General features: G+C 42.9%; 1 protein-coding gene across 12 annotated transcripts in view; it reads right to left on the reverse strand.

The window, feature by feature from the left end:
- Positions 1 to 18,932, reverse strand: part of FRYL (FRY like transcription coactivator) — a 209,078-nt gene that overhangs the window by 80,222 nt on the left and 109,924 nt on the right. For all 12 annotated transcript variants that reach the window (XR_011363936.1, XM_069977609.1, XM_069977607.1 and 9 more), the window contains one exon: positions 4,656 to 4,709. Coding sequence is in view for 11 of the 12 variants with exons in the window: in XM_069977609.1 (XP_069833710.1) it covers positions 4,656 to 4,709 (54 nt within the window). In the remaining variant the exon portion in view is untranslated. The remainder of the gene's footprint in view (positions 1 to 4,655; positions 4,710 to 18,932) is intronic.

Raw genomic sequence — 18,932 nt, forward strand, 5'->3', positions numbered from 1 at the left:
AAATTCCCATAGAAGCACTGTGTCAGACTGGAAAGAATACATCACTTCCTGCAAAGTATGCAGCAGTTGATGAGTACTGGAAGGCTTGATTTTCTTTGTCTATAAAAGTGATTAACAAATCTATATAACTTTCTGACCCCAGTTGATTTAAAAACATTTTTTCTTCTCTGAAGTACCCCTTTAACAGTTAGGAATGCTGCTGTACAACAATACTACATGCAGGGGCTTTAGAGGAATATGCGGCTCAGAAGCCACTGGATCCATAACATTGCTCCCGAGCATTAGGTTCTTATTTGCTGCAAGCAAACCCACTTTTAGTAGATACATTGGACTTTATCAAGTGGCAACTGCTTATCACTAAGTATATATGCTAATAATTAACATTTACTTAGTCTATCTTGTGATGTCAATGCTAATAATATTGTAGTAGTAAACTCCTAATAGTACATATAAAGATAGCACTCACTGGGCACACACAAACAAATACAACCACATATCCAGTGCAGGTCAACAATACTACATTGCTACTACTAATGCCCTTTCAAATCAACACTAAACCTATTAAGATACAAGTAAACAGGAGATGATCATGTCTAATCGTAGTTTATCTGTCTGCAGAACTTTCTGCGGGGTCCTAAAGCAAACTATGGCAAAGGAGCCTCATGAGTCACCATACATAACGGGTACCATGTAGATAGAAGAAGCTTCTGGTATTGTTCTATTTATGCTACAGCAATACCCATGCTTATTCTGAAGAAGTGCCTTTTTTAACTTCTGGTGGGTGTATGGCCAAAAACTAAAGAACCCTTTAACTTTTTTAGGTTTTAAATATAAATTCAGGACTTTGTGTTCATGTTTACTAGTGCCTCTCCACCTAAAGTGATACACTGCCGGATACGAAGTGTCACTTACAGCGCCCGTGCAACCACTCCAGGGACTGTGTACAAAAGATTCCAGGAGTTGGTACTGAGCATGTGTGACCACTGACACAAGACATATTTGGTGGACATTCTGAATAGCAACAGCATATCAATTATTTAACAGTAATGTCTAGGCTCAGGAGCATTTTTTTGGTTTTTATTCCTTTTAATTATTATTATTTAACTATTACAATTGAAAAATTATGTTTTGCCAGGTATAATTCATATTTGAAATAATATTTAGTTGCTGTCAGTGCAAACCTTTTATATTAACAACTATACTTCTCTAAGCTATGTATTACGGTTCCATTTTGTCATCATAATCTATACTATGCAGGATTATTAATACTGGTCTGCTTTTCTATCAAGAAACAGTGCCACCCTTGTCCATGAGCTGTGTTTGGTATTGCACTAAACCCCACTAACCCCCAGATCACTGGGGCTGACCATGACTAGAGAAGAGCACAACTCGAGCATGGCCAGGTCTGTCCGAGTGTTCAGCTTTGCACATACTCCCTGAAAACGAAGCTTGTAAATTTTTCTGTATGCAAATTACCCTCCACTAGTCATGAGGGCAAACTAGGCACAGATAGCACGCTTGACTTTGCTGTAATCCCACCTCTCTGAAAGAGTCAGCGCTCAGAGACAGACCCTCTGTGACATGCAGCAGGCTCCTGAATTAAGAATCACGTCCAGAGGGGCCGTCCCTGAGCACCTAAGCTCCCAGAGAGGAAGGATTATAGCCAACTCGAGCACACCATCGGTGACTAGTTTGGCGCTGAGGAACGCCCACATGACTAGTTGAGGGTAATTTGCATACAGCACGGGACATTTACAAACTTTGTTTTTGGAGTGTATGTGCAAAGCTCATAGGTGTCAGTTACATGTCTGGAAAAGTGCAAGGGTCTTTATTACACTGTACATATAGCTTTCCGGGCATTTTTGGAGTGACTGGTTTTAAAGTGAACCAATCAGCTCGATTGTGCTGATATGGTTCCCAGCAGTACAGTATAGAACTACCACGCAGCTTCCCGAGCATACCAGCCGAGTCTGCCGCGTGACACTGTGAGATAGATGACAACTAGTCACCGGGACAGGTAGTGGCCAGTGACTAGTCACGGCTCTCTGCCAGTCAGCACGCAGTGCGAGGATGATTGACAGGCAGAGAGACCCACTAGTGGGTCACTTTATGCCAGGGAACCCTGGCAGTAAAGGTTCCATTCCCCAGCAGCACCACCACAGGACAGGTTATCCAGAGCAAGAGACACTCCTTATAATTGTACTCCTCCTGAAAAGGGAACCCCTTTTAATAACAGAGAATTTAGTAAATGAAAATGGGCATTCTAAGCTGGACAAGCAGTCAATGGCACTGCTAAATCCATTAAATACTCTCCCTAAGGAGTATTTTCCAGAAAGGGACTATTTTTCAAATGTGCTCAGTATGCTATTACCCTGCAATTTCACAAGTGAAGCTTTATAAAGAACAGAACATTACACAGCATTAAACGGCTGACTAGCATAGGAAAGAGAAGCCCGATGCACGGGCAGCTGCAGGGACGTCATGTTCTTCCTAGGGCTGGGCGATATAAACGATATGCCAAAATATCGTCATCAATTCGGTTGACGATATGGATTTTTGGCATATCGTCATATCGCGATATACCACGGAGCGGTAGTGAATAAGCTTCTCACTTACCGCTCCGTGGTACCGCGCTGCAGGGCCTTCCGCTCACGCATTGTCAGCGCGCTAGCGCGCTGATGCGTGTGACGTCAGGTCTCCCAGTGCATGCTGGGAAGAAGACGCGGCCCGTCTCGCCTCACGGACTCCATCAGCCAGCCCTGCAGGAAAGGTAAGTAGCAGAGGGGTCGGGGGCGGGCGGCAGATGGCTTGGCATGGGGCTGATGATGGCCCTGGCTGGGGGGACATGATGGCTGGCACATGAAATGCCTGGAAAACAGTGAGGGGTGAGATGGCTGGCACCGGGGGGGCGGGGGTCGGGGGTGCTGATGACTGGCAACGGGGGGCTGATGACTGGCGATGGGGGGCTGATGACTGGCGACGGGGGGCTGATGACTGGCAACGGGGGGCTGATGACTGGCACAAGGGGGGCTGATTACTGGCACAAGGGGGGCTGATGACTGGCACAAGGGGGGCTGATGACTGGCACAAGGGGGGGCTGATGGCACAAGGGGGGGCTGATGGCACAGGGGAGGGCTGATGACTGGCAAGGGGGGGTGATAACTGGCACAAAGGGGGCTGAAGGCATAGGGGAGGGCTGATGACTGGCAAAATTTTTTTTATATATCGTGATATATCGTTATATCGGGCATGCATCAAATTATATCGTGATATAAATTTTAGGCCATATCGCCCAGCCCTAGTTCTTCCCCACATTCTTTTTTTAATTTGTATTTAGGAGCAGAGAAGCGTAAAAGCCGACTGCTGAGTGATGCATTCCAGGCTCCTGGCCGCCACAAAGAGTTAATACTTCTCCTCCACTTCATTACTTGAAGATAACTCTGGTTAATATCTATATCTAGTAGAAGATTCTGGCAGCAGTCTAAACAAATGTTTAATTGGCACTCCGCATGTAAAAATGTTTAAGGGAAACGGTTAATAAAATGAGCCAAGTCTAAGTGGTCGGGCCAACAGTGATCCTCCTCATTACTGCTAGCTCAGCTTGGCAAAGTCACAGCTCACAAAGCCATACTAAACAAACCCCGCAGCCCGGACCGTGAGGTTAATTGAGAAAACTAAAGCAACTTTTGTTTTAAAAAAGGAAAGTAATGACATTCCTGGACAAACTATTATTGGCACCTGCAGACTTTACTAATGGACACCGTGCACGTGTCTGCAGCAGCTCCGCATGTAAGCATAGAGAAGGATGGCACTACAGGCTGGAAACAGGTTACTTTACCAGACATGCACTGGGCATTGCCGAATAAGAGACACAAGCCAGTATCATCCCCCAAAACTGTACCAAACTGACCCACCTGTCATAACCCTAAAGCGTTACAAAGATTGTTTCCAAAACCAAATCTTAGTTGCCTGTAAGCCACAGCATGAGGCGTTCTGCTAATGGCCATAGGAGGGGAGCCACTAAAAGACCCTCTCATGTACCGAGGTTGGATGCCAGAGGTAACTTAATGAACCCCAAACTACAGTTTGGGGGTGCTACAGGAGGTGGTTTAAAGTCCCTATCTAAAGTGCACTTTACGGTATTGCAGAAATTCTGAGTCAAAATAAAGCCACATGCAGAGCTATATTGTCTGGTAAAAGACAGGACACTAACAAAAACTCAACAAACACCATTAAATTCAATAGGGTTCACTGGGCACTGGTAAGGTCCAACACGTAAGGGATCTTATTTTATTTGTTGTTCTACTTGATAGCAATGGTGCAGTCGTGAACGGGGCCTTAATTGTAAGCACGAACTATGGAGAACTTTATCAAACATGGTGTACAGTGAAACTGGCTCAGTTTCCCTTAGCAACCAATCAGATTTCACCTTTCATTTTATAAAGAGCCTGTGAGGAATGAAAGTTGGAATCTGATTGCTTGCTAGGGGCAACTGAGCCAGTTTCACTTTACACCATGTTTAATAAAGCTATGTCCACGTTTGCAACTTTTGACACAAAAACCCCAAATCAACAGAATTGATAAATTCCCCCCCCAAAGTCCTCAGCGGCACAATGCCATGCTACACTATGACCACTGCAGGTGGCGGCTCTTACCTGGTCAAACTGAAGATCTTCACCTCTCTGAAGAGACCTTGAGAGGAGCTTCTCCTGTGAACAGAAACAATTCAGGTGTTAATATCTCCAGTAATGGGAAGCACCATTGTAAATATAAATAAGGCCTGTACCTGTACCCATTGGAAGTATGCCAAACTGAGTGATCCCTTAACCCACTGGACAAAGCCTTGGTACAACAGGCCGTCATATAACGAAAAAGACCTGGATGGATTTGGTCTCATTGTAGATCTTTCTAGTGCAGGGTAATGTAACTATCGCTTGTCTCCAAAATAATGGAGAAGACAATGAAAACGTACATGAATTGCATGCACCCACACAGCTTCATATGGAGGACAGAAAATAATCCGATACATCAATGACACCTTCCTAACCAGATACAAAAAAGAACATCACTCCAGCACTGGGGTCAGTGCGTGTACACACTAGGTAAGATATATCAGAATTATTGATTTATCTAATCTGCAGGAATGGCTACTATCTAGGGAGGAAGGGCAGGAGATGAGACCCCAATAACACATATAATATAAATGTAATATATAAACCGTATATTACTGGTGTGTAAGGCAGTGCTCATTACAACGCCAGCAGACCCTGGATCTGCAATGGAGAAGACAGCAGACCCCATGTTCCTTCAATGCCCTCATACAGCTCCAGGGAGAGGCATCTGCTCATAGCTTTTATTTGTAGGGGAGCTAAAACAACTATGAGAGGGTCTTTATGTGAATGATACTGACAAAGAAAGCAATAGTTCTTTTATGAAGAGCGTTTTCTGACCCATTTTATTTTAGGGAATATACTGACATATAGAATCATATTTGGGCATGTACCCACTTGGTTAAAACCAAAGGGGCTTCGAGAAGGTGTACCCAGTACTCTCTCTTTATTAAAATCAAATGATTTGGCCATCTTTACTGCATTCACACCCCTTAAAGGGGTATTCTTCTCTCACAAAGTGATATGTTTTATGATTCATGGGGGTTTGACCTCTGTGACCCTCACTGATCCAATCAATGAGCTAGATATACCTTATCCTGTCTTCAATGCTGAAAATACCCCTTTAAGCAAGTATACTTTACAGTTCTTCAAAAGTATATAAGCCCCTGTGATAACTGCTTTATGTCACATATCTGCAGACCTGAGAATGTACAGTAACATTTTACAACATAGCGGTAAATTATATACACCAAGAAAATCTTCTCAGAAAATATGCATACTGTACAGGGAGAAACATTGCTTTCTACGTGTCGCTGCTCTAAGGCAGTAAACAATACAAGGTTACCAGTTCAGATCAGACCTTTACAATAAATTTCAAATCCTCCAAGAACGCATGTGGTTATTGCCGTCTGAACCATATCCTTCTCCCACCATGTAGAATAGACAGCCTAACCAGCACTGAAACCAACAACATTAAAGGCAAGTGGCACGTTCCGATATTGGATGTGTAAAAGTGAAAGTAAAGTCATAAAGGCCTGAAATGCAAGAAAAATGGAAAACTCTGTGCCAGTGTGACAATAGGATATACTGGAAGGGTTATGTAATGGATCATCAGTCCCGCGGTTTCATGTGAAAAGCATATAAATTAAAGCGGGATAACTCAATAACTAGTCATGCATGTTCTTTATATTGCTCTGTAGGTTGTACAGCAGCAATTTCTGTAGTGTCCGCAGCATCCTGACGGTAGTAAATAGGGATGTAACAGATTTACAAGTATTGACTGTAAGTAGAAAAAGAAAGGTGAATATATGTCCCAGAATAGAAATGAACATGCAGATAGTATTTGTTCACCTTTAAATCTCATGGGCTAGGATATTTAGTGCACTCTGTAAGCCTGCAGATCAATACACAGCGCTGCAGTGATGGTATATACTGTATTCATCCTCTTATCTCTTGCACAATCATGTATTATCTAGAAATTTATTTATGGCTGTTTCTATAAAGCTAGAATTTTCCACAGTTCCTTTCAGACTACGTAGTCACTTACATGAGCCCAAGTCCATACCATCCCCCAATTTCCCCATGTTATATGTGTAGATTCATCTCGGAACTATTAGATAAAGGGGTAGTCTCAGTTGAGAGACCATCGGAGTGATCCAGTTGTGTTTCTAGCATCACCAGCAAGTCGATTTTTCTAGGGACAACCATGGCCGACCACTCAAAGGCCACATACTTATCAACAGTAAATATTTTATCAGGACAAACTCAACTGAAGCTGCGGAAGGGGCATAGCTTGTCGAACCCCACCTAATAGCTGGTGTTTCGGTGGCACTGTCAAATCAAGGCCCTATTACATGATTTAAAGATTTGCTATAGCGATCAATAGCGAGTTAAAACTAGCGATTTTGTGGTGAATGATTCAGAGGCTATTACATTTAACCATTACTGTGCAAAAGAAGAGCCTGTGGAGCCTCATTTAAAGACTCTCGAAACACAGGACTAGCCAGATATCCCTCCAGGAAGGACCCAGCCAGGGAGTGGCTCCTGTTGGGAACCCACCAAAACCACCATATTAGGTGGCCCTATAAGTCAATGTAATGACAAGGGAAAACCCAAGGCTGGGTATCCATCCACAGACCGCTGTTTCGGGGTGTTGCCCCTCATTAACGTGGGGCAGGATTCAGGCTAGGTGGGACCAATGCCTAGTAGAGCCATAAGAGAAAAAGATCGCTGACCTCAGGGAGACCAGCCAAACGATAACACTGCCGGTTAAGTGCTCAATGCAGTGAAATCCTACGTGCATTGCTTCCTAGGAGCAATCAGCGATCTGTTTCTCTTATTCACCCATTACTGTATGAACGATTGTTTTTATGTCCTTATTTGGTCGCTAATTGTTGCTCAGGACAACCCATACAATGAATAATTAGGTGTTATTACACAGACAGATAATCGCTCATTTTCGATAGTTCTAGCAAATTTTTAATCTATAATTGCTCTGTGTAATAGGGCCTTCACTTGGGGGTGTTAACACAAGACAAGTATTTTGGCTTTTTAAATATTGGGTAAGTATTGTGCTGAATGAAAGACAATCTAACATTAATATAACTTATATGTATGGGCAGATCAGCACAGTGACGCAACGTCCTCAGTTATCAAATCTGCACTGGCTTCTAGAGATACTGGTCAAAAACTTTATACGCAAATAAGCTATCCCAGCGCACTGCTTTCTTAGCCCACTGGAGACTCCGCTTCTTCAATATTTAATACATCAGGCTGGGAGTGATGTCACAGCCTAATCCCCATTAATGTTGATGAAACTATGCCATCAGTGGACTGGAAAGCTGAGGACATTGTTGGGCTCAGCATCACCGTTCCCATCTGCATCCTTCATACCAATAAAAAGCAGTTAGTATGGGCTATGTTAATACTAGATACCCTTTAAGATGAGTGGAGTCCACCAAAATTGCAGCTGCTTATACATAGTGGCTTTCTCTTACAGCTGAAAGGGCAGTCTGAAGACAATTCTTAGGTCCTGTTTATCGATCAATGAACAGACGGCTATTTGACAGAAGTCGTTGCTGGGGATGTCAGTGACATTTCCACCAGGAGAACCCTCACATGGATATTAATATCTGATTGGTGGGCGTTTAATACCTGGCACCCCTGCCTGATCACAAGTCAGCCTGAGCCAAGGTGTTTACATACACAGTGAAAAAAACTGCAGGCAGTTACATATTCTGTTTAGCGACTAAGCTGGGCTACTGTATCTCACTTAAATGATAGCTGAACTGCAGTTACCCAGCACAGCCACTACACAAGGTATGGAGCTGTCTGCTTCCAGCGGCACAATGCATTTAGATGCTACAACTCTGGAAAAACGCTAGTTTGCTGCATGTCAAACCCCCATTGAGAAGATACTGATGGCATAAAAATGAGACTGTAAATGCGTAACAGGTCATATGTTCAACCAAGAAGAAAAGAATATGGGCAAGTGCTGATAGACTGGGAAGGTCGCCATAAATATTACTTCTCCATTAAAACGATGACTGTATACAAAGTAACCAGATAATACTGCAGGGGAAAAAATGAAGATGACTGCAGTATATAATGCTAGCAGCACAGCTGCCTGAGTAACCATGAGCCTGTAGGTCATCATTGCCAGAGCCTGCGGCACCAAGGAGACTAACCTGCTGCCTCTGCACTGCTGCACAGGAACCATATCATCTTACCAGGCCAGCAGTATAGCTGCAATGCAAACTATACTAAAAATAAACAGATATTGGATTTTTCTGCCTTTACCTTGTGACGTACATGCATACAAAGTCTGCATAGCCTGAAGGTTGAAATATTCCATTGCACTTGAGAACATTCATAGGCAAATGCTGGTATATTAAAATTTCAGCATTTCCAGGAGGATAGAAACAATGGAAATGCGTAAGCATCCCTCCTATCATTGAGTGCTGGAGAATAGCTTTATGTTGTAAAGGAGACAAGCTGGAAGCGGTAGACAAAACAGCTCGCTGTGATGAGTCCCCACTGATCCCTTCCTACCTCCCCGCTCCATCATACCTCCAGCCTTAGGCTCTGTGCAAGCCTGCACTACAATAAAATGCTAGGCGACCACAACTGTATGACATACATTTTATGGCACGTCCCCAGTAGAATGGTTTCTAGAAGCACAGAGGAAAAAGATATTTAAGCGGCTAAGGGGGGCTATCGACAACAGATCACCATTCATACCCACTCATCATCAAATTCCAAATGAGACAAGATTATTAAAAATGTACTTTGTGTATAATTCACCAATAACAAATAGTGGCCATAATGGCATTCGGCCATGCTGTAAATAAGGCAAATGACCTAGGGCTAGGGGCTGACACTTAGGGCCGTATTACATGGGACGATCTGTGTAATTGCATGGGACGATCGTTCAGTGTAACTGCAGGCAATGATCGAAAAATTGCTCGTGTGTCGTTGAACTTTGATTTAGATCTGAACCTAAAATCATCGTTAATGGTTCACTGTAATTCCACATTCGTTCGCTCAAGTTCCGCATTTGTTCACTAATCGTTCAGTGTAATTGCACATTGTTTATTGTTTTGCTGTGATCAGAAGGAGTAAGCGATCATAATAACGATTGTAGTAACAATCGCAACTAACAACTATTGTTCTGTGTAATATGGTGAACGATTAACAATCTCGCGATTGTTAAGTCGTAAAAATCGCTCCGTATAATAGGACCCATATTCTGCAGGATATTGCTGTAAAAGGGCATGCAGTTTCTCTGACGTCCACAAGACCATGTTCACACTGTCTTTGACTTCTTTATTCAGGTATACATTATGAAGCGTTTTCTAAGCATTAATATGCCCTTTCTACGCACATGGTGACATATGTCACCCACTGTCTATACAGAACCGTATATCATGTTAAGTTTCTTGCAGAAGGATAAAGAATAAAGCTGGACAACATGATTGACGCCCAAAATATCCAGTATAGTCAACGGTGTCCATTGTGCACTACTGGTTTCTAACATGTGACGCATATTGCACAACCAATTTTTTAGCTGTTTTGCTCCTATGATGTTGTTGTAGAGCATTCACTGGGTACAATGTGACCCAATAGGTAGCATAGTATGAGTAATCTAATGCTTTCCCCTTAAAGCGACTCTGTACCCACAATCTGACCCTCCCAAACCACTTGTACCTTCGGATAGCTGCTTTTAATCCAAGATCTGTCCTGGGTCTGTTCGGCAGGTGATGCAGTTATTGTCCTAAAAACAACTTTTAAACTTGCAGTCCGGTGCCCAACTGCCGTGGCCTAGATTGTGTATGCATTAGGCCAGCACACCCTCTTTGTCCCTCCTCCCCACCCTCTTCATCATTAGGAATGCCCCTAGAACATTTTCTCCTGTCTGAACATTGCACAGGTGCCATAACTATCCAGCCCATGTGCCGTGCTGACACAGGTGATGAATAGGAGACAATCTGCCTGGAGCATTCCGAATGATGAGGAGGGCAGGGAGGAGGGACGGAGAGGGTGTGCCAGCCTAATGCATACACAATCTAGGCCACAACCGTTTGGCACAGGGCTGCCAGTTTAAAAGTTGTTTTTAGGACAATAACTGCATTGCCTGCCGAACGGACCCCAGGACAGATCTTGAATTAAAAGCAGCTATCCAAAGGTACAAGTGGTTTGGGGAGGTCAGATTGTGGGTACAGAGTCACTTTAAGGTTCCTCATACTGGGAGTTGGTAAGCATGGAAACAAGTATATCCTACACTAAATGGGAAAACTTGCGCAGGCCTGCGATTTAGGGGTTAATTTCCTTACACTAGGTTTACATGTGGGTACCAAAGGGATCACCTCATACATACGACATGAAATATATCTTACATACTGAAGAAATTACTCAAGATCACGAAAGGCTGATTCAATGCTGATCCGGTCCATATACTGGCACATCATACAACACAGTGATATTATTATTTATACTAGATGCAATAATGCCAGCAGTGTTATTCCTCACCATTACACACAATGCTGGCATCTAAAAAGTGTGCACATAATCGGAAGGCCATCAATGGGAACAAAGAAAAACCACTGACTCCGACCTAAGATGGATTGATAAATAAATGAGAAATAAAACACAGGAAGGCTGACATTTCCCTGGAGTTGTCTTTAAGGAAGGGTTGAGATAATGTGCTTGCATCAGAGGAAACAAAAGGCTGCATTACTTGCCTAATGTGCTGTGTGCTGAACACAACCCGCAGCTCAAGGGATCTATTAGATATTGTTTATACAGCAGGATCAAGCGTGCAGAGTTCGGCTGACGAAAAATCCTGCTCTGGCTATATAATGAACCATTAATGGCCGCTCACAGCGTAACCTTCAACCCGGGGAATCGGCAGACGCATCCATCACCATTCTTCGCTACTGAAAAATTCACCACTGTTTTACTGTCATGTCATAGTAACGTACTCGACAGATTGCTATTGTGCCAATGATGGAAAATTGTGCCCATCAAACTGAACAACTGGCTAAAGGACATTATTCTATTAAGTCTATTCAGCCTATATCAAGCGAAAATACTGCTTACAGAAGAGTAAGGATTGGTTCACATGCAGCAGATTATGATGCAAAAATTGCTGAGACTGAAATCGTGTTCATTTGGATGGGGTTGTTCTAGTGGCATGGACTCCTACAATCCCTATTCACATGAATGGAACAGCAACATTATCTACCATGCTGGAATTTTTCCTACAGAAAAGGTTAATATTAAAGTTACTTGCAGGTCTACTGACCCATTTAAACTTTGTTATTCTTTCCATAAGAAACTCCGATGTGGTGACAACACTGCATCACAGTGTCTGATATGTAATGCATCACTGGCAGGAAATAACACTATCTATCACATCCACATATAAACTCTACACCTGGGATAGGTGTGCATATGGAATTGTGAAAATTAGGTAAATTCAAAATGTACAATATTTGTTGGAATTACCCTTTAAATGCATCAAGTTTTCTCTTAAAACTGGCATCACAAAAAAAAAAAAAAGGTGCCAGAAAAGACCACCAACTAGTATGAAATTTATTTCGAATGACAGGGATACTTTAAGGGGTATTCCAGGAAAAATTAACGTTTCCCCATCGGCTCCATAGAAATGAATAGAGACATGGGTCATGTGCCATACCCCTGGGCTCTATTCAAACAGAGCCAGCGGGGCCTGAGACCAAGATCGGTGGTCTCCTACTTTCCCCCTATCCTGTGGATAGTGGAAAACTGATTTTTTTTCCCCCTGGAATACCTCTTTTTGTTTCATCACAGTCATTGAACGCCAGGTTGACTTAAAACTGCATCCATTAGGTTCTATTGTGGGGTCTAAAGTTTTGACGGGAAGAACAGTATTGCATGTTGAGGTATTCTTCCCATTAGTATGCTGGAGACTCCAATGCAGATGTGAACAGGGCGTCATCTATTCTTCTGGACAGAAGTTTTTAAACTTCTTTGACAACCAGCACATCTTGCAGTGTTATACGGAGATTGCGCCCATTTATATTAGCTACTGTATTCATTTCAAACACATACAAATACACTAGGGCAAATTTCTTAGAAAGCTAGTGAAGCAAACAGTATGTCTCTGAAAAATAGAGTATGGAGACATAACCAGGGAAACACAGGAATATATTAACTCCATGCAGATGTTGTTCTTGAGTCGAGCTCAGAACTCCAATGCAGCAAGGGAACAATGCAAATACACGAAACAAAAAAAAAGCAGGTCATCGAGAAAGAGCGCCATTACATGGGCCACTGCACACGCTAAATGCCAATCTCATGTCACTACAGACAGCCAGAAAAAAATGCCAAGCCACATTGCTAAATGGTGGCCAGAAGGGGGGCTACGGACATACAGTGTAAAAACTTTTCAAGTGCATACAGCAAAGTCAAAGCAGCCTCATAAAATGTGATGCTGGTTATTAGCACTACTACAGGTATGAACTTGTTGGACACGGTTCAGCTATTAACACCGCTGCCAGGGCAAGTCTCCTGATACCAAGGGCCAAGATGGGTGTAATGAGACCCATAGGAATTGTCATATTTACACACATCAGCCTGAAAATCATATGTTGTTTTGTGTAATTGTCTGCCTACTTCTAGGAATCAGCATCCTCTTGAACACAGGACGCAGAGTGATTCTCTCACTCATGTAGGCCAGTTAATAAGAACCAGCAACACACTAGCAACTCCTTCTGACCGGCACGCTGAACACACCAAGTGGTCGTGCAGTGGGTGAATCAAACCACCACCAGGGGGCATAAGAATATGTATGTAATGATTTAATTCCCCATAAATCCAAGTAATAAGCTGTTCAAATGGAAATAATTTCCAACAATAAGATAAATGGCAAAAATCTAGGTGACCAAATAGGTAATTTATCATTTAAGATTAAAAAAAACTTTTTTTTCCAGTTTTTTTTATATTTATGTGCATCCATTTTGATCAATTTTTTTCTTAGACTTCCATTATAAAAAAATAAGGATCAAAATGCATCCTTTTTTGTTAAGTACAACAAAAACATGCCCACGTTTTTGTGTATGCTGACAAAAACATGTGTTTTGATCGCAATTCCTTTGCAAACACAATGTGGTACCCACAAAACGGATGCACACAAATATTATTTGTTTTTCAGTTTTTTCATCTATTTTTTGCAAAAAAAAAAAAACAACCTGATGGTAAAAAAAAAAAAAAAAGACTGCAAAAAAACTTAGTGTGAACCCAGCCTTAAGGCGATATTCCACGGAACAAGTATCACTCGTTATGGCCAATAATCGTCCTGTGGAATAGAAGGCAACGATCAGCTGACATCGTTCATGTCGGCTGATTGTTGCAGTCGTTTTGAAAAACAAATTACTGTAATAGCAGCGATCTGTTGCTGTCACCCCGTGAAATAGGAGTGGCGGCAGCAGACCGCCACTATCCCCCCCCCGCAGCTCCCAGTGGCCCCTCCTGCACTCACCCTCTCGCTGCCGCCGCATGTGGTAGTGGTGGCAGCAAGTGGAAAATGGGGAGCAAACGAGCGCCCATCATCCTAGGAAAAGATAGACGTACTAATACAAGATCCCTCCAAAGTCTAATCTCCTAAAATGAATATGTGACAAGACGGTCAAAGGTAAATTATCAGAAAATAACCTTTTAGCTATAAGCTTGTACAGATAAGATAACAGACCTGCAAAGAACGAACATGTAAGTAACCCACATATACATTGCAAATGAAGGGCAAGCGCCGTATGTGACTTATGTATCACCAGTTTGTTCAAATCCATCAGTATATGGGGTCTGGACTAAACTTCCCAACAAGATCCGGAGCACATGTGCCTAGCTCTTTGGACGTTATGCGGCATCAATACAAGAGAGATTTACAAGATATTACTGTATAGAACAGGACATACGGCCAGGAACACATCATGTGTTTCAGTGTTAAAGAAGAAGCTCTAATGAAAAAGAACAGACCAGGTTGTAAAATCTACAATACAAGTTAAAATAAATGTTCCATGGAAAGACCTTGTTGGCTTATCATCAATACTGATCATAGCCGCAGAGGAGAGAGAATTGTCTGAGCATCGATCAATCCCCTGCAGAGACCAGAACACAGAGCACGTAACAAGCCCCGGCCCAGCGAGCGCAGCGCCTGAAAGTAACGGAGACTGGAAAAGACTTTACTACACTTTACCACGTGACCGTGTCTAATCCAAGAACAAAGATGCATCTTACTAAGGACATGGAATCTTATGCCTTTCTCCTTGTTCAGGGCCAAATCTCAGCATGAATCCGGCATCGTATTTAAAATAACATTAAACAGAACAAAGAAATGTTTAGAAAATCAATGAGAAAAAGTAAGGCGGGAAAAAAGCCACCACTCCTAAAAATATGGAAATCTAGTAACTCTTTATATACCAATAATAACTATTCGCTCTCTGGATTACATTCCAAATGTTTTCTTTACCACCAGTAAGGCCTAAAGATTGCTTTTGTATGCTCTGTTCAACTGGTGTGGGGCCACAGACTATTATGTTACAGTACCTGTTTAGTGGATCTCTGTATAGTATATATAGATATATACTGTTACAGAGTATCTTAGCATATTTCACTGCAAAACTCGCAGCCTGAAATCTGCTGTGAATGCGGTACATGTGAACACACCCTAAAAGAGGTTTTAAAAAAAAATCACTAAAAAAATAAAAAATCATCTCCCCTTCTTCATATATTTTATAAACTGTGGTATAAGCAACCCACAAGAGCTTCTAAATCTGTCACTTTACAAATCTGAACAGGGACATGAAAAATACTTCTAATTAAAATGTGCAACAGATCAGTTCCCTGGAATACAGTCACAGGCATAGACCTGATCTCACGAGAGCGGGGACGCTTTATCGGAAACAGCAGACAGTGGCATTTCCAAACAGAATAAATGCATAACTAATGTGTATCCTCTCTGCAACACAGATCTCCCTATACATAGAAGACACTTTATTTTCCAACTTGTGCTTCCCAAAGTAGTATCATATAACACTAGGTAAGATATTACTTGAAGTGAACAGACTTGCACCAGGCAGTAGGGCTTTTTCATAACATTTGGAAATATAACATATATTTAACTTAGGCTGGATTTACTTATGTCAGATGCATGCGTTTCCGTTTTTTGGGAAAAAACTGACCACAACTGATGTTGTCATCAGGTTTTCTATTCTTTTTTTCGATAAAAACCATCAGTTGGCATCAGATGCAATCAGTTGCCATAAGTTTATTACATCAGTTGTGATCAGTTTTTTCTTTACATACAGGGGCTATCTATTTTTAGGGGGCAGCAGTAGAGGAGCAGATGGCCCCCTGTGAGGTGTACCCCTAAAGTAGATGGTCTACTTTAGGGGTACACCTAACAGGGGGCCATCTACTATAGGGTCAGCTGCTATAGAAGGCAGCATCAGAGAAGGTGAACTACTATAGGGGGGGGGAGGGGGGCAAATCAGATCGGAGCCCCCTACTGGGGGCAGCAGGACACGAGGACATCTCCTATAGAGTGTACCCCTCCTGCCAGGGGCCACCGTGCTGCAGGGCTGGGGTCACAGGGGTTAATGTGGGGGCTGGGGACACCTTTACTTGGAGCAACGGAGGCAAAAGCCGGACGGTGCATAAATGCATGCGTCGACACCGGCAGGGCCTCCGGCGCTCCACAGACATCAATGGATGCGGCTGCCGCATCACCGTTCCGGCGGTGCATCAGGACGCTGCAAGATCAGTTCTGCCACACCTCCGGTCCAGCGGACACTAATTGCACGCCGTATGTTTTGGACTGTCCTATTGAAAACAATGGGATCAGTTCAAAGATGCGTTTCCCTCCGGCGCTTTTCTCCTGCACTGGAGGGAAATGCCGCGGCACCGCCAGATATATGTAAACCCGGCCTCTAAGCAAATCTGCCACTGTCTAGTTTATGCTGCCTGAAATGAGGGCAGCATAAGCTAGTGACAGAAATGCTAAAGAAAACTATGTATTACTTAAATCATTCTGTTCATCTGTTCTCCTAATATGCAGGAGAATGGGCTTCATGCTACACCACTCCCTCCACCTGCTGATTGACGGCTGTCTGCCTATACACAGTGTAGGAAGACTATAGGGAGAAAAAAACAGCATAGAAAGACAACTTAAAATCGGTGGCCAGTGTGGTGCTCATGAACATCGAGGACTACTGAGAATACGGGACTAAGTATTGTCCATGTTATGCAGGAGGATCTCTTTGAATCAGCTGCACAGAGAAATGTAAGTGATACATCATTCCGTTTAGCTTCTCTGTCACTAGTTTATGCTACCCTGAGATAGGGCAGCATAAACCTACTGACAGTCATATATAGATATATAATTTAACAATTATATAGCAAGTAAGCGCTAAGAAGTCTAGCATACTCACCGGTGTTCCAGCCAATCTGGCGACAAGAAACTCTCGTGGTCGGTGGGATTTGCAAGGGCTTAAACAATGTGTGATATAGTTTGAAACGTTTCTTTTCTGGGACCTTGTAGGACCCATGGTGGCCATAAGGGCTGTGTCAATGTAATTCCCCTGCAGCTTACTGTAATATTGTAATAGGGGTCTCTTAATAAAGATTTAACTTGGAATGCAGGTCATTTTAGTACATGGGGCACAGAGAGCCTAACCTAACTTATATAGACTGTAATAACTGAGCCTAGATTTATAGTAAGCAATGTGTAATCCAACATAAAAAGGTAAAAACAGTAATAAAAAAAGAGCATAAAAGGACACATATCCAATGGTCTAGAGCTATGAAAAAACACCTTTATTACTAAAAACACTATGCACAAGGCCAAAGGCTGAATAAGACTACAAGAGCACAAATTGGTTTCTTTGGTGGAGTATATATTGTAGCAGTTATCTACATGCGCCCAATATACAGCTATCTGACCGTGTTACATCCAGTGCAGCAGTTGGGTCGTGTGATAGTACTGATAATGTACAAGCTATTTGTATAGCCAAGGTTAAATGTATTTCATAGGAAGTTAAAGAAGACCACTCATTTTAAAATGGAAATGTTTTATTATTGTATGTTCCTTTTTGTAACTCTCTATACTGGTCTATATATACACAGCTATATAACTATGACCTTGATAGAAGATCCAAGAGCAATGGGGAAGAAGCGAAGCAGTGTGGTTGGGGATGGGATAGGTATTATGAGAATTCTAATAAATAAAAAAAAACAATAAACACTGTATTGTAATACTTGATGTATGAAGATCACTGCATTAAATCAGTTATCAAGTGGCTATAAAGCATAAAAGGACAAAATCCAGGCGCTTAAGCATCTCGTAATGCTCAGTTCCCATGACACTGATTATAGTCATTGCTTTATACTGGAAGTTGGAGCACTCTAACAATGCCAGCAAAGAAATCCTGGACCTAGACTGGACTAAGGCCCCATTCACACGTCCGTGTCAGTTTTTACTGTCAGGAAATCCTGATCAGGAGACCTCAAATGTCATCAGGATAGTATCAGGATTTCCTGACAGTAATCCGTTTTTACCATCAGGAAACCATCAGGAAAAACCTTCAGGATTTCCTGATGAGATGGTCTAGTATGCCAACATAAATCACAGGTACCCACACAGCCCTAGTGTACCTGGATGGCCACAGGCTGCAGAACTACAACTCCCATCATGGCCTGCCAGCAGAGCCATGATGGGAGTTGTACTTCTGCAACCTGGATGGCCACAGTCTGCAGAACTACAACTCCCATTATGGCCTGCCAGCAGAGCCATGATGGGAGTTGTACTTCTGCAACCTGGATGGCCACAGGCTGCAGAACTACAACTCCCATCATGGCCTGCCAGCAGAGCCATGATGGGAGTTGTACTTCTGCAACCTGGATGGCCACAGTCTGCAGAACTACAACTCCCATTATGGCCTGCCAGCAGAGCCATGATGGGAGTTGTACTTCTGCAACCTGGATGGCCACAGGCTGCAGAACTACAACTCCCATCATGGCCTGCCAGCAGAGCCATGATGGGAGTTGTACTTCTGCAACCTGGATGGCCACAGGCTGCAGAACTACAACTCCCATCATGGCCTGGCAACTCCATCAGAGCATGGTGGGAGTAGTAGTCCTAAAGGGGTAATCTCACCTGTCCTGGATCCTGCTCTGTCCGGGCAGCGAGGTTGAGGTCCGGGCAGAGTGCAGTGCAGAGATCCGGGCGGCGGCAGCGGTCGGAGGTCCGGAGCATGCGGCGGGCCGGTGGTGAGTTTCCGGGAGGGG

Source organism: Dendropsophus ebraccatus, chromosome 7 (genome assembly GCF_027789765.1).
Source record: "Dendropsophus ebraccatus isolate aDenEbr1 chromosome 7, aDenEbr1.pat, whole genome shotgun sequence".
Classification (NCBI taxonomy): Eukaryota; Metazoa; Chordata; class Amphibia; order Anura; family Hylidae; genus Dendropsophus; species Dendropsophus ebraccatus.